The sequence below is a fragment of the Thamnophis elegans genome, chromosome 1, assembly GCF_009769535.1.
Source record: "Thamnophis elegans isolate rThaEle1 chromosome 1, rThaEle1.pri, whole genome shotgun sequence".
NCBI lineage: Eukaryota > Metazoa > Chordata > Lepidosauria > Squamata > Colubridae > Thamnophis > Thamnophis elegans.
Window position 1 is genome coordinate 104,008,212 of NC_045541.1, and position 17,509 is coordinate 104,025,720.

Sequence of the window (17,509 nt, forward strand, 5' to 3'; positions counted from 1 at the left end):
TTTATCAAAGGGAGACAAGAAAACAAAGTTCAGTGTTGTTCAAGTGTTTAATCAGATGCCAATTTTCTGCTTATGATCACCTTCCTCAAAAAGCAGAACTTGGCCAAGGTCTAACCTACAAGAAATGTTTTGGATTGTAGTGGCTTGGTTTCTGATTTTCAGTTTCTGCATCCTAATTCTGAAAAATAATTAATGCTTCATAAAAATGAAGAAAGACATGATCTTGAATGGATCTTCTGACTAGAACAATTCCAATGGATCTTCTGAACCAGTTTATATTGTTTTAATATAAACAATAAAAGGAATTCAATTCGTCATAGAAAAATCCTGTTGAGGTCTACTTCTCACTTGGATTTCTGATACTTATCATTGGTTTATGTCAAATAAAAGGAAAAATAATTAAGGGACTCATTTTTTTCTCATTAATTCATATTGTGGAAATACTGTTCCTGGATTTTTTCAGTGACACAGTTTTATTTGTTAGCTTATCTTGTTCAACCATATTTCAGTTGAGCTAAATAGCAAACAGCATCCATATTTGCAGCTGTGTTTTCATGCAAACAAAATAAATAAATAAAAACTTTATTTCATATGAACACTAACAAAACATTGGCTAGAACTAAAGATTACTTTCAAAGAAGCCTCGTGATATCTGAACCTTTTGCTGATGTCCTTGGCTTGCTATAGAAGACACCAACAAAGCCATAAAAAGTAGATGAATAATACTTGTGATTAATTATAACCTTTATTTACAAATTAAGGCCACATTCCAACACATCATTAAGATTAGTGCTGGATCACATTATTTGGACCAGTGGTTTTAGAACTTTGGATAGCAAATGTAATTTCAAATCTTTCTCTTTCTTCTTTCTTTCTTTCTTTCTTTCTTTCTTTCTTTCTTTCTTTCTTACTTTCTTTTTGTTTCTTTCTTCTTCCTATTTCCTTTCCCTGCTTCCCCCTCCTTTCCTTCCTTCCTTCCTTCCTTTCTTCTTTTACTCTTTCTTTCTTTCCTTCCTTTTTCTTTTCTTTCTTTTCTTACCTTTAAATATAAAATGAATTCTCCCACACAAATACTTTTGTTAACAAGGTTAGCAAATCCTTTGGTGTCCAATAAAGAATGAACTGTTCAACCAAAATTCTGAGGAAGAATTTTTAGAACATTCCAGTGACAAAATGATTTTATCTAATGAAAAATTCTGATCAAATGTGAAGATAACTTTCATTCATTTCATCAATAAGTTCATTTAATTTATTTAATCCCAGTAAATTTCCTGAATTATTGTCTGTGATCATTAATTTTTAGGCATGGTATGCTGGTTATTAAGTAAAAAAATGTATTATTACTTTCAGTTAAAATTCAAAATGTTATAATATTTTTGTTACCATTATTTTGTTTGTTTTTGAAGGGAAGCCATGGAATGATAAATGAAAAAAATGAAAAATGTGGAACAATCTTTTGACATTTTAACATCACACTAAAAATGAGTACAGAAAAAAACCAACAATATTTTATTTATAATCTTATTTTAGTGTTTGAACTACAAATCCTGGTTCTAGAGTTGTTTAAAAGATCATGGGTTTTATAGATGCTCACATGAAAATTAATTTCTTGGATTTTTCCCCCTTCCACAGAATTGTCTCTTCAGGAAATACAGAAATGTGAAAAAATAAAAGAAAAATAAAATATTTTGTTTTGTTTGTTTCTGTTCCTTGATTGTTCTTGTGAATCTACTGCTAACGTTCCCCTTCTGAACCATTTCAAAAAGGGCATGAGAAGAAAGTGAAATGAAAAAAGACAAAATAGACCGAATCTCACCACTAGAATTCACCATAAAAATCCCCAAAGCATTAACAGAATTCTTACAAAAATTCCTAGACCAGTTCTTTAGAGAATCAAGTTGTTCTATGAAAAATATGGCAAATGGGATAGAAGGGAAGGTATGGGAGAGAAGAAAGGAAAGGGAAATCAGTAGAGTAGGGTAAATAAATGCAGCAAAAAGAGGTTCTGAGGAATACACATAATTTTGTCTGCTTTCGCTCACAATAGAATTTTTAATAAATAAATTTCTTTTTTTGTAAAGACACTTTTTTTGAAACAGTAGATTTAGCCCAGTCATCTGTGTCATTTTTTTTAATAAACTGTCTTTTTTTGTTTTAAATTCCCCCTTTAAATCTGTAAATGGTTTAGATCTGAGTCTCTTGTACATTGTCTTTAGAGTTCATTCGGATCAATAATGGTTCATGCACTGAACTGTGTATGGAATTTATTGTGTTAACTGTTGTTGTGTGGTTGAAAGGAGATTTATAAGAGTTATAGTGGTTTAAGTGCTCATGCTCTATTGCTGGCATGGGCAAATGACTTTCTATGGGTGTATCACCTGTAAGTTCATCATCCACATTAATGATTTCTACAGTCCGTGTTGGAGCATGATGATTTTGCCGGTGATGTTGTTTTCTCATTTTGTAAAAAATGACCAACATCACAGCAGCCATAAGAGTGATTGCCACAAAACAACCAATTATGATTTTGGTAGTCTTCATAACCTCATCTATTCCCGGGATCCCGTTGCTGAAATCTGTCACAGGAATTGTGAATGCTTTTTCCATTGACCTTGTGCTCTGTGGTGTGAGAGAGGTTGTCGCATTAGTGGTGTCCCAATCAATAACTGGTGTGGGCCAAACCTGTTCTGTGGTCCGTGCCTCATCCTGAGAAGGTTCCACAGTTTCTACTGTGATGGTTGAAAAATAAGTAATACACTCCTGTGCGGTTACATTAAGAATTGCAGAAGCTGTAGTATTCCCCACAGAGTTACTCACCAAGCATGTATACAAGCCTGTGTCTTGCGCGGTTACCCTTGTAAAGTTTAATGTGCCATCACTGAGCACAGAAATCCGAACCCTATAAGCCCCATGTGTTATAACAGATCCATTTGGAGTAATCCAAGATATAGAGGTCAGGGATGTTGATGCTCGGCATTTAAGCTCAGCAGCCATGCCTTCAGTGACATTGAGGTCTGTTGGTGGCTCCACAATCACAGGAGCATAGCATGTGAAGTAGTTTAGGTCCAACTCACCAATGTATCTTCCTTTCAAGCTGGGAGGTGTGTTGCAACGGGCACAGCATGCAGTGTTGGAGGGTGCTTTGTCTTTAATCCACCAGCTGAGCCATAGGATGTCGCAGTTGCAGTTCCAAGGGTTATGATGCAGGTGGATTCTTTCCAGATGGAGAGGTGTGAAGAGGTCATGAGGCAGTAGTGTTAGATTGTTGTGGGCCAGATTGATCTCTACTAGTGACTGAAGGTTATCAAAGGCATTCCTTTCAATCACCTGAATCTGGGATTGGATCAGCCACAATTTCTGCAGATGCATTAATCCTTGAAAAGACCCTGGCTTGATAACAGTTAAGTGGTTCCCAGAAAGATCTAGCTCATCCAGTTTTACAAGTGGTGTGAGGTTAGGAATTTCTCGAAGGTTGCACATAGCAAGGTTCAAATACCTCAAATTGGATAGACCTTCAAAGGCACCTTCAGAGATATATGAAAGCCTTTTTAATTCCCCCAGATCTAACCTCCTCAGGGAAGGGATTCTATTAAAAGCATAAGAAGGAATACTTTCAATGGGGTTGTTTCGCAACCAAAGTTCCTTCAATTTTGACAAGTATACAAATGCCCCATTAGGAATGGTGCTAAGACGATTGTCAAAGAGTTCCAGGGTATTGAGATTAGCCAGACCATTGAAGGCCCCAATTTCAATTGTTCTAATGTGATTCCTGCTCAGTTGCAAGACTTCTAGATGCCTCAGGTGTTTGAAGCTATTCACTTTGATTATTTGAATTTGGTTCTCATGGAGATTCAATAACCGAGTGTTAGTAGATATAGCATCAGGGACTTCTCTCAGATTCTTTCTCACACAAATTACTTTGCTAAACTGATTGCTACAGGAACAGACAGAAGGGCAAGTCTGAGCTCTGACCAAACCAGCAACCACAAGAAGTTGAAGAGCCAGTAGCACCACAAGCAAGGGGTCAAATAGGGCCCTGTTAAACCTAGGACCTATCATTATCTGCTGTGGATGTAAGCTCATCTTGTTCAACATTCATAATTTATTTGGAGTTGGTCCTTCAGGAATTCCAATAGTCTAAAGAAAAAAGAAAACATCAATATTAATATCAAATATTGCATTTTTATTTCATACTTATAATTGTGCATTCACACATTTATTTAAAATATATATTTACCTAGAAACAAACTTCTTGGGGAGAGATTGTTAATATAAGTTAACAATTAAAATTACACTTAGTTTTTCTTTTGGGTGCAAAAATTATCTTGTAAAAGAAAATAAAGTGTAGAATGAAATATAATTCTAACTATTAGAGAAAATGCCTACTGAAAATACTGCTTTGACCAAGATTACAGAACTATGAACATTACTTTAAGCCAATTCACTGTTTTCAGCAGACATTCCAAATATACTGAAGTTTTGCTGATCCAATTTTCAACCACTATTATGTTGGCTGGGAATTAAGAAAGAGAGTCCAACACATCTGAAGGTAACCAGCCAAAGACTAAATTATTCACTTATAAAATCAATCTGAAAATTAAGTTAAATTATCAGAATTAAATTCTTCATTTCAATAAATCTAAATCTAATTAGAACACCATTTAAAAGGCTATTAAAATGTTATAATTAATTTAAAGACAATGGTATATTACTGGATAATTCACTACTGTAATAACATTATTTAAAGAAGAACATTCAGAACCTTTATCTGGAATTTAATTTCAGAGATTTTTAATTATTGGATGTACAGGTCAGTTTGAAACTAACACCAGTTCTTAGCAGAACTTCTAAAACTGAAGGTGGAGATCCATAACATTAATATTTTGATAAGGATAAAATTATGACTGAATTGTCAAAATGAGAGTGATATTTTTCACTTAGGGTTTGGCAAGTATTTCAAAGAAAGCAGTCTAGCATAAAAGTTGTCCATATCCACCGAAATTAAAATATCTGACCAGTTTTTGTTTGTTTAACCATCTGGATGGAAGATAAATGAAAAAGATGAACAAATACATAGTCCTTCCTGCAGACAGTCCTTATAATAGTCCTTACTGCATCGGGTCCATACAGGCCTAACACCCACAAATGATGAAACAGTCTAATAAGATCTTGAAAAATATACTTTTTATGTGTACTCAAGAGTATGCCAAAGTCTGTCTGACATTTTGCACATGAAAAAATAATTAAAAAATAGCCTTGAATTATACAGATGCATACTTAAGGTATGCAAGTTTGAAATCTTTTTTAGCAATTATGGATATGCAAAACCATACATAATGGGAAACAGATTAAGAGATTGATTGAATATATGTTTCTTAAATGTTTGGTGATGTTTTGAACTCTCATTTATTAAGCCAGAAAATGTAAAAAATTGAAAAGTAAAAAATTGAAAAAGCAGATTTAAATGCGGTTTTCATACTGCATTCTTTTAATATGCACCCTACTAGAGGTAGATTGTTCCCGGTTTGGCATGTGTGTGTGTGCGAGCAAACCAGTACCAATTCTCATAGGAACCTACCCCTTCATCCCACCCTTTATATGTAATTTAAGAACTTAGTATATCATACTTCCCCATGCTGGTGCTCTTCAGAAGTTTTGAGTAGTGAGTTAAGTTACCCAAAGCACATTGTTTTATGTGGGAAAAAAATCTATAAATCATATTAGGTTTGCAAATCTTTCCTCCAGGGAGGAAAATGGCTTTGATTATTTATGCCAAGGGATGTCCAAAAGCTTTTATATCTTGAATACATCTGCTGACAGAATACTTATTGTTTGTTTACTTTAGGAAACAGATATAAAAAAAGCTTCAAGTGATTTTATTTCCTCATACACATTGTCCCCAATCCTCATATTTTGACCACTGCAGGACAGAAACTGTCATTAGTAATGTGTCCCAAATGCAAAAATAAAGAGTCGGCAATTTTCGAGTTACCTTCCAAAATTGCTTCTTTCAGATCTTTGAATAAGTGAAAAAGAACTTTCAACTTTGCAAATTATTATTATCATTCAAAATCTCTTGAGTACTGATTCATTTGTGCTTGTACCTAAACCCAGCTCTGGATTCATTTTGAATCTCTTGCTCACTGCAAGGTCCCTGTGCTATAGAGATTAATGAAATTCCCTATAAATCGGCCCAAACTGAAGTCTTATAAATTACAGCAAGCTCTAAACACATTAATAACCCAGAGTGCAGAGATATACAATACACATGTTTAGTAGAACAAAAATACTATCTGCTGAAGACTTTCCTTTAAAACTTCAAAACAGTTTAATTTCGTATCAGTGGGGAAAATCTTGTATTTTGAAAAATAGGATACATATATTACTGTTCACATAACATAATCTATTTAGAAAAATAATTAATTTATGGATTTATGCATATATGGGAATATTGGATACATTCCTTAGATTTCACTCCTCCTGAAAAAAATGAGGAAACACTGTCATCAACAAAACTAACTTTGACCTTTGGAAAATAATTTACTTTTCCACCTCATTACAAGACATTTTAAATCAGGTTTTGTAAATTTGTAATCTCTACTGATTAGGGAAAATTACAAAGCAGCTGTTTCATTATACTAATGGATGGTTGATCCTTGGACTATTTAATCCTCATTTTAGTAGTTCTTGAAAGGGCATTGATCTTCTAAAGTCTTTCTACTGTTTAGACTCCTTAACATTCACCTTAAGGAATATACATGAAGGAAATAAAACACAATAAGAAAACTCATAGAAATCTAAAGAAAACATCCAATAATAGAAACATTCTACGTATCCAGAGGACAGTATTTATAGACTATAGCAATATAATGTTTATAGACATATAGAATATCCATCACAATCACAGTTTATCCAACAAAATGCATTTGGAAGGAGAATCACAATTATGTATGAAAGTGGAAATGCTGTTAAGAATCCTCTGTCCAGCAAATGATAATTATAATCTTGTCCTTTGTAACTATGGAAACCTTTGGAAGGTAAAATGGAGTATAGATATTTTTGTGGTCTGCAGTTTATAAGCTGTTTATGTAATAATAATAAATAGGGAATAGATCACTAGAAGAAATCAAATGATTACACTCCCATGGTATTTTGAAAATAACAAAGTGGTACAGAAAAATAAGGTTTTTTTTAAAAAAAAATATTTGTTTTATCAATACAGAACAGTGTCACATTGCATATTTATATTTGGTTTTTGGGGATTTTTCTTTTAGTAGGATGGACTTCTACTGCCAAAATTAGCAATATGACATTTTGGGATAATGTATCTCAGCAGCTTCACAGCAATTATGTCCTTTCTGTGCCCAATGAAGAAAACCAAGGTCAGAGTATATTTTCAATTAAACTCCGGGTGTTACAAAGTACAGCACAGAGAGAACTGCAAGTATATTATTACCAGATCTATCACTGCTGAGCAATGAATAGGTTACAGGCACTTCTGCATATTATATGTGAACATGTGTGATTATTACAATCAGAAAAAAAAACTGAAGAAACAAGTGACATAAAATTAAGATCAAAGTTATGTAATCACTCAGGAGAAACCCTCGCAACTATTGATTGAATAAGCTGAAGATGTTCTTTGGAAATTAGAAAAGCCTGCCAAAGGCCTTAGCACAGAAGTCAAAGATTCTTGTACAAAGGTTGAAGGAACAACTGGTAAAATGCCAGTTAACCTTCTCTAAGTGACAGAAATTATGCTATAGCGACATGGATGATCAATTTAGCTTGGATCTCTGCAGTGAGATAATGCAAATCTCGCTGTAGATCTGTTGCCAGAGCTACTCAGTAACATATTTCAGATATCTTTTCACAGGAAAAGAAATTTTAATGTAACAGTGAAAGACTACTCAATGTCTGGATTAGTAAGAAGGCCAAGCCCATCTAGTCCAACACATGATATTAGGTTATTGCAGGTGAGCACAATAAATTAATACATAAATTAATCTGAATAGTGTACATGGGTAAAGAATCTGAGATTAGAATTACGAAGAAAATCAGAAAGAAGGAATCATGAAGCATCAGAAAATTAACATACAAGAAAAATAAGCATATTTAAAAATGGTTACTGTCAAAATTGGAGTGGAAGATGAGATGTTCACACAGTCAATATTATTATTATAGTAATATTATTTACTTTACTGTAAAGTAAAGCCACAACATTTATGCATGACAAAGATTTGTGTTCAATTGCATTTGTGCTTTATGCTCACAGATCCTCAAAGAATGTTGAATTAATAGTCATGATTCAAGTTCATTATTATTATTTGACAATACATTCCCAATTAGTTATAATTTCAATACCTAAAATAGTTTATTACCAGCAGCATTATCATCTATCATCTACAAATATAATCAAGGGTATTTTATTTTGCTCCTGTCCTCACAATCCCTTACTGTATCTCAGAATTTTTGAATAACAAGAAAACCTATTTTTTCTAGACTTTCATGTATAAATAATGATTCATTTATAAACACACACACACACACACACACATATAGACACATACACACACACACACACACACACACTATAGATGGATCAGGCATGCTCATATATATCTCTATCTTTATATCTATATCTACACACACACACACACACACACACACACACACACACACGATTCATTGTGAATCTTAGAATTGCACAGCTTTGATTTAAATTATTGTTTTAGTTAGTTAAAATGTGTTGTTTTCTAGACACATACATACTATAAATTGTTGATGCATTCAAAAAACACCCAATTGAATCAGCATATCAATACACAATCAGTTTGAAGTCAAGTTAATGGAAGAAATTGATTGAAACACATTCAAACTAAATGTTCAAACTTCAATCTTCAGTTTATTGTCTGTTTTTATACCATAGTTTTTAATCTCATAGATGTTGGTATGTTTTGTTGTTACTGTTGTATTTGGAATATTTCATATGCTTTTAGCTATTTTAATGTGCTTCCTACTACCATGTATTCCTTTTCAGATTAATTTATTTGAAGGTTCTTTTGAGATGGAGTAACTGTCTTTTAAATGATATTTGTCAGGAATTAAATCCATATGTTTTTGGGCAATTTACAACAAATATCAATAAAGAACAGAATAAAAGCAATAAAATACAAAATAAATAGGTGTTAATTATAATGTCCAACTAGGATCTATCAGAATCAAAATAATGGTTGAATAAATAGTGTTCAGGGGCTTGTAGAACATGAAGGATCCAGCTAAGTATCTTCATCACTGGGTATTGTTTTAGAATAGACAGAATTAACAATTAGGTCTGTACCTGGGTCCATTCTCCCTGTGGTACATTAGAAGAATTGTCTCTTTTTCCTTAACTTCTTTTTCTCAGCTTTAATGTATATCCTGACCATTTCCTTTTCATAATCCCTTTCAAGGGGAAAAAAGGTGTATCCTCCTCCTGTTTATAACACTCGCAGTGCTCCAGAATATATGTAACATTACGGGATCTTAGCCAATGCAGCTTCATCAATTAAGATATAAACGAGGTTCACAAAAACAGGTATTAAAATTTTAGTTAAGAAAAATAAAAGTGCAGGAATCAATTGTCATAAACCTGTACCTTGTACTAGCATGGCACAATGGAACAATGATCTGGACCCAATAAAGGGCATACCAAGGCAAACGGAGACATATAGTGCCTGCTGGGTCCCTAAACTGGATGCTGTGTGATGCAGAAATTTCATGGCCACTATCTCCGGAATGGCACAATTAGAAGGTTGGTAAACACAATTTTAGAATTTCATACTGGACAATGACAGGCTGTGAATGTGAAAAATAGTGCCAGCAGGAAATACACTGAAATAAAGCATTAAAAACAAAATAAAACAGAATAGAAGTCTTTGCATGCAGATCTCCCTATTCCATAGTTGGAGGACCAGAAGAGAAAATTATTAAACTATTGTCAGTAATCATTTTAACTATATTAAACAATTTAAATGCCATTTGAATTAAATTCAGTTTTTGTTCTAACTCTTAGTTATGATGCCTTCTTGTTCATTTGTTTGTTTCTTTAGGGTCTCATGACCCATTATCTAAAAACCAATTATGGTATTTAAGACTGAAAAAAAACCATGCACACTTCTTTTTTAAGGTAAGATAGTTACAACAACAGAGCAGTAATGGGGAAAAATGCCTTTCATTTTTAATCTGAAAACATCCCAAAGGAATTTCATAAGCTTTCATTTAGCTTAGATATAATGTGAATATCATGTTACCCTCTCCTTTAAAAAGCACCAATCTCTTGGGAAGAGATTAATATTAGCAACCAAGGAAAATATAACAGCATGGTAGGACTTGATTAAAAATATAAATTATCACAAAAATGTTGATGACCTGAAATGTTAAAGATGCTGCCTTGGGGTCTCATTCCAGAGAAGTCCTTCAAACGGTACAGTGTCCTTTGGCTCTAAACTGTAATCCTGGCTAATTAAAAGAGGTTGGGAAGCAGTACTTAATGAATCAAAACATTATTTCCTGCACTTCTTTGTGTTCCCCTGCACATTGTGATCTCCAAGTGCTGACTAGGCCTAATGCTGCAGTTCATTATATGACAAATAGCAATTTCAAAATTCAAGGCTGTGTGTCAGTGGTGGGTTTCAAAAATTGTTCGAACCTACTCTGTGGGTGTGGCCTCCTTTGTGGGAGTGGCTTGCCGCCCATGTGACCGGATGGGAGTAGCTTGCCTCCCATGTGACCGGATATGAAGATGCCGACGACACTTGTCAGAACCACCTTAAATTACCTCACACACAGCACTGGCATGCATAAGAATATGATGTAAACTTGTTTTTTAAAAGGCATCTTTGGTTTGCGTTAAAACAACAACACACGCAATGTTCTGATTGCACCACAAACGCAGTAGTCATCCTTACCTTTCACAGAGGCACTATGTTTTATAAATATGAGCATGATAGTATAGAATAATCATATCCAAGGACCAGTGGTGGGTTTCAAAAAAGTTTGGAACCTCTTCTGTAGGTGTGGCCTGCTTTGGAACCTCTTCTAACCGGTTCGGTAGATTTGACGAACCAGTTCTACCGAATAGGTGCAAATTGGTAGGAACCCACCTTTGCTGTGTGTCCACAATTCTATTACCCAAGAACAAGAGTAACACGCACACCTATCCTCTAATACCTCATCTATCCATCTGTAGCCACAATGACTCTTGACGTCCACACCTTGCTATTATGGCATTTGTCTTCATGAATCAGGGAGATCAGGGTTTAGCAGGAAGTGAGCTTGCTTGGTTAGGCCGTCTCTTATCACAAGTGAAGATAAATTGTGTGGCATCTCCATTATTATGCAATATATGGATTAATGGTTGTATTAAAATTCATGTTGATTTGGAAGAGCAGAGGTCACCAACATTCAAACCCTTTTATTTGGAGAAACCCATGTGCCATTTCTTTGGATATCCAAAGAATTAAAAAAATAAAACATCATAATTTTGGATCCTCTGGATCCTTGACCACTTTTGTATGAAAATAACAACTCCCAATGCCTCCAGCAGTAGTTTATATTATACTTATAGATGAATACCAAAGCTCAGCTAGATCATTAGTAATATGCATGTGCTCCTACAGTATTTTTTGCCTAGCTCTTGGACTTCTGAAAGGCAGCACTGCCAAAATTCAAGGGGAAAACTGCCAAACATTACCAGCGCAATGTCATACTCAGTTCATATAAGAAGTATACACAGAGAGACACACACATCTCAAAGTTGCCGACTTGCATGATACCATAAAATCATCTCTCCCTTGGCCATTGAAGTAAAAATAACAATAAAAGCCAACAACTATAATCAGACATGAACCTTGACTATATAAAAAAGTGTTAGCCCTTAGCTATAAGAATATTGTGTATTATAGACAATCACAGGAGCATTGAATTGGTTCTTTTGAACAGAAATCAAGCTTTCCAACCAACCAAACAAGAACTTTCAGGAGTTCTAAGCAATAATGAGCCAGAAACCGTGGCTGCAGACATTTACCAATTTCTATATTCACATAAATTCAGTGGGTTTTCTATAAGGTATTAGAGTACTACAGGAATGCACCTTTCAGTTTAATTAATGATATGCCAAGCATTTCTAATCTAAAACCTCATTCCCCCCTCTTCAAAACCAGGATATTAAATCTGCTGTTTTAAATTGCATTTACCTTCGGTTTGCTGTCCAAGTTGTCAGCTTCATTACATTTTTTTTAAACTTTAAACACTCTGCAGATTGCTTAGCTATTTTAAAATTGTACCGTGCCAAAAAGCTCTACAGAAATGATTCAGGATGCTTTATTCCACGTTCGCTTGCACAAACTCTAAAAAAAGGTCCCTTTTTAATTAAATTTAACAAACAGCAGCTGAGAATGGGAAAAAGAGCTTGGTACAGAAAATCTGTAATGTTTCTCTCTTCCTTTTCTATTTATATTTAGAAGTGATAAAAAAGGGAAATGTGAGAAATCATTATGAGAACTAGGAAAGTCTTTCCCATCCAAAGAAAACTCACAAAAACATTATTCTAGGTTAGCAACTATTTTTAATTTTCCTTTCATATTCTGGAATGTGCACCCATTTCCACCTGAATAATTCATAGCTCTCTAGGATTCTAAAGAGGAGGAAAGAAAACTTCAAGCAGTGCGTTTTAATAGAAGGAACATTATTTCAGATGAGAAAGCCATAATTACTCTACGATCTGCATTTGGTGCATAATTCTCATACATGGGACAGAATAGAGAAAGAATCACCTAGTATCCTATTTTCCATTTCTATTTTGAACATAAAAGGGTTAAAGTTGGAATAGCCAAAAATTATACTCCTTGGCGTTTAAATACTCATTTTTATTTTTTCGGAGTTGTGAACATTTTATGACATTTGCTAGATACAGATAATATAATGGTTGCCTGTGGTTCACTAGTTTTCCTCTTTTTACTTTTGCATGTCTTTTATTACATTACTGTCACTTTTTAATTGATTAATATAATAAATAAACATAAGGCCATTTTTGTTCTTAGTTGAACTGTGTGTGGGGTGTGTGGGTGTGTGCTTGTTCTGTTTTGGACATAAGGATTGATGGAAGCGCGTCTGGTGCAAACAAAATTGAAAGTCACCAACAGTAGCTTTCTCACCATTTAGGGAAGTTGTGGGTTTTTAAAATTATTATTATTATATGGCATTATTTTTGAATTCTCCACCACTTTTCACTTCATAAAAACAAATATTCTCTCTCTTTCTCTCTTTCTCTCTCACACACACTCACACGTGTATGTGTATTACTTTGATAGTCTTTACTTCTATAGAACTGAATGTTAATATTAGTCTCTTCATTTCATGACAAGGCATGTACACTTTTACACAAGTACATCTTGTTTACTTTACTAAACAGACCCTAGATCAGTAATGAGTTATACATATTCCATTAATGGTGTCTATTTCACTTGCCAAATCTTCCTTCTGTAACTTGAAAGTAATTTTGGATCATGTGACTGAAATATAGCAGCAAATCTACTGATTTTGACCAATTTGTAGTATTTATGTTGATAAACAAAGAAAGAAAGAAATAGTTAAATAGTGAACCGACTTTGGCTCGTAATCACCTACAATCCTTTCCCACATTGTCTCTTCCCTCTCATCACAAGAAAGTGATGACACTTATATTCTCCCAATTTTGGAAGTGTTATTATGGTACTGGCGATAACTCCTGAAGTTTGGCCTGAGTACTTGCCAAAATGTATTTAAACAAAAAAAATGACATATTTCTGGTTACTTTTTGTCAACTTTTATTAAAGCAATAGATTTTCCTCAAGCAATGCATTGTCCAGTTTAGGTCTAATCTAGACAGCTCATCTCCAGTTTATTTATTTTATCTGAGTTAATGCTGATCTTTGGAGATGCCAGAATAAAATATTTTAGGATTGGGTGATATTGCACATATTCCTACCAGGGGTTTAATAGTTTTGTTATTAGCCATGCCTTCTTTCATTAAATTTGTGATGCTTTCTTCTGTCAGTCATCTAAATTTTTCCTTGCCATGTATAAGGGAAATAAATTTGGGACATGTGGAAGCAGAATTAGTAACTGAATATGTTTTATCATAACATAGGTTTTAAGTGCTAAATAAAGTCCTCCACAGGGCTTGTGAAGGGAAAAGGGTAAATGAGTATGGAAAGCCATAACATTTCCACAACTCCAATTGTTGACATACCATTTCACAAAAGGCACTCTATTTTTGAGATGTACATATATTCAGTATATAAGCCTCTTCATTCACCAAAGTATGATTGGCAGATAAAGACTTCTGGGATACATTTGTGTAATTTAGATAATCTGGAAGCTTTTAAAATATACTGTAATCAAATATATATTTGTTTTGTGTCAGAACCTACTCCTATAATTCTTTGGGTACAAGCTTAGAATAAACCCTGGAGAAACAGAAGAGTGATGATTAAATCTCATCTAACATAAGGAACTAATTCTCTCCAGGTAATGTTCTATATCTCACTGTTATCATTCTCTTGAGTGTAAGAGTTTAATCTCATAGATGAGTTAGCAATGGAGAGACTGAGTACACATCAAATCAGCTAGAACAAAGTATACAAAGAAACCAGGACTGCATTTATAATACAATAAATTTAAACTTTCATGCTTCAATCTCTTTACTCACAGGAGAAAATGAAAGATTGTGAATCTAAAATAATTCTGCAGAGTACAATTAAAATCTTAGGTTCTTTTATCTGAGTTAAAGTTCCACTGAATTTAGTTTGAAGACAAAGCATGAATGGTATTTTATTTTAATTTATGCTATTTTATGCTACTTATTCAATCTGTGTATCCACCCATCTCACCTAAGTGACTCTCGGTGGCTCACAGCAATTAAAAACAGCATTGAAAAACAGAAAACAAATGTACAATTAAGAAATTAACTTCAGGGAAATTGCAGAATGTGTTTTTAGAAGCAAAACTTTAATTAAATTCATTTTATTGGACAATAACAGAATGGGGAGTTCATATATTATTTCCATGATAAATTTCTAACATCAAATTTCCAATTATCTATTGATTTAGCTGCACTTATTTACTTTCAAACTTGAATAGCATTGAAATGAAAAGGTTAAGCCATTTTGACAATTTCACTTTACCCTCTCATTATATGCAGAAGTCCACCATTCTAACAGTAGATAAAATTAACAGTACACATGGATGTAACATATGAACTTCCATGGATCAATACCTGATATTTTCTTCTCTGAAACAAATGATTAATTAGGCCCAAAGATATTAGGGCACATTAATTTATATTGATTAACTATGACTTTAGAGACATCTTGATGCTCCATGGTCATAATACTTAAAATATACGTCAAACACTTTTTCAGATTTTCACAAGCAGTTTGGGTTCTTTACTAAAAAATATGAGAATATTAGATTCAACCTATTTAAGTGTAATAGAACTGTGGTTTTTTTCTTAACAATACTAATTAATGTATTTTTCTTTTTAAAAAATACAAATAAGAATTTTGGCATGTCCTAAGTCCTATGTATACTGAGTCGCAACTGTCAGTCTTGGAAATAATTGTATAAATAGTACCTTTATGTGGACCAAATTGTTAGTCTACTTTAAGTTGTAACAGACATTTCAGACTTTATGATTTAAGAAATTGGACAATAGACCAAAGATTCAAATCATAAAAGTAAAAGAAACAGGAAGATGGGTTTCTCATCGGTCATTTTGGACAAAATAATAGGAAATGGTATGACATCTGAAATGTTCCAGGAGATATTTGAAAAATGGGGACACAAAATAGGATTTGTACTGTCAACAATGATGTCTGATTTTATGATTGGACTATGTACATTGTCAAATAAACAATGACAGGTGTGGAAAAAAATACCTAGATAGATCTACAGGATAAAGAGCTGAAACAAACTTCATTTGATTTGATTGTAGAAAGAATAAAAAGAAAATGTTGTTAGAAATAATGTATTTTTAAAAAACATACATTATAAAAGAGATGGCAGTAAAGTACAAATACAAATGATAAGTTAAAGGAATCGCCTGGATAATTATTCCTTACAAGGTTTATCAAATACATTTGCTAAAGACTTGAAGAAGCCTTTGAGATGGGAAAAATAAAAATTGAAAAGAATAAAATCCTATAAGAACATCTGAATGAGTTAAAGATCAAGATAGATAGAAGTGAAAGGAAGGAGTGCAAAGTTGGTTTGTCTGACCAAGGTTAAAAAAGAAATTTTTCTATAAAAATTTGGGAACCCTTTATGGACTTTTTACTGACACCAGAATTGAAATGTTAATGATTTGTGTGTAGCTAAGGGACGGGCTATGGTATAACCACAAGATACAAAAAAATGTTTTTAGTGGTATCTTAGTCTCAAAATTGTAATTCAATATAGTCTCTATTAAAACACAGCCCTTAACATGTTTGAATTTTTATTTTATTTTATATTGCTTAAGACATAAAATAAAAAAGTAGAAATATTTTGAAGTTTTAATTATAAAACAGTTTTTCATAGACCACAAGCTACACATGGCTCAACATTGTCATGCCTGGAGTTAACCAAACAATGCTATTTTAACTTGCTTCATTGGAAAAAGAATATAAATAATGCAAAAATAAAACTATAAAAACATATTGTTCTACTTTGAACAAATAATAAATGAGAAAAAGACTAAAAGTATTTAGCAATAAAACATATTGGCTGCAATAGATTGTCAATTGATCAGATTTCATATAGGACAAATTCCTTTTAGGAATTATTTTCACCAAGAGCAGGCTAGGCTAAATAGTCTTTGGTTCTTTCCAACTATGCAATTCTTAATTCTTTCTAACACTGGATCTCCCAAGTTCACATCTCATTTCAGTAGGATTTTGAAATGTATCAGAAGATAAATTAGTTGTACTATAAAGATCCCCCCTCCCCCCGTTTAATGGTTCTCCTCTATAGGGTCAGAGGGAAATGGAAAATAAGCAACTTACAATTGCTTTACTTTTTACTGAAAGTAAAGCTGAGTCATTATAGCCAATTGCTTATGTAGAATTAAAACATTCCTGATAAAACTTTCATGAACTTACTGATTATATTGAACAAAACGCTGTTTAATAATTATGAATGAAGTAGAATCCTTGTTTTACTGTTAACAGACTGTTTCAGCCATCAGAATTAGCTAAAATTTAACTGCAAGGCCAGTGTCAATTGAAGATTCTAATTGTCTACATGTTCTTAGCTTTCATCTGTTTGAAGCTTTGCTAAGATATACTTTTTTCCTTTTTTTTTTAATGTCCTTGGATGGACACAGAAACACTCCGTTACACATGGATACTCCTAAAACACCTAGTAATATAAAACAAGGGAAAGGAAGATTTTGTGTCTAAATGTGAACAGTAATTCTAGTTCTGCCTTAGGCAGAAAGCCACTGTGTGGC

The 17,509-nt window shown here is 33.3% G+C and overlaps 1 protein-coding gene across 1 annotated transcript in view; it reads right to left on the bottom strand.

Moving 5' to 3' along the window:
* Positions 1 to 2,044: 2,044 nt before the first annotated feature.
* Positions 2,045 to 17,509, bottom strand: part of LRRC4C (leucine rich repeat containing 4C) — an 84,196-nt gene continuing 68,731 nt past the window's right edge. Inside the window, exon 2 of the mRNA XM_032229789.1 lies at positions 2,045 to 4,137. Coding sequence (XP_032085680.1) covers positions 2,185 to 4,095 — 1,911 coding nt within the window. The 5' untranslated portion in view covers positions 4,096 to 4,137 and the 3' untranslated portion in view covers positions 2,045 to 2,184. The remainder of the gene's footprint in view (positions 4,138 to 17,509) is intronic.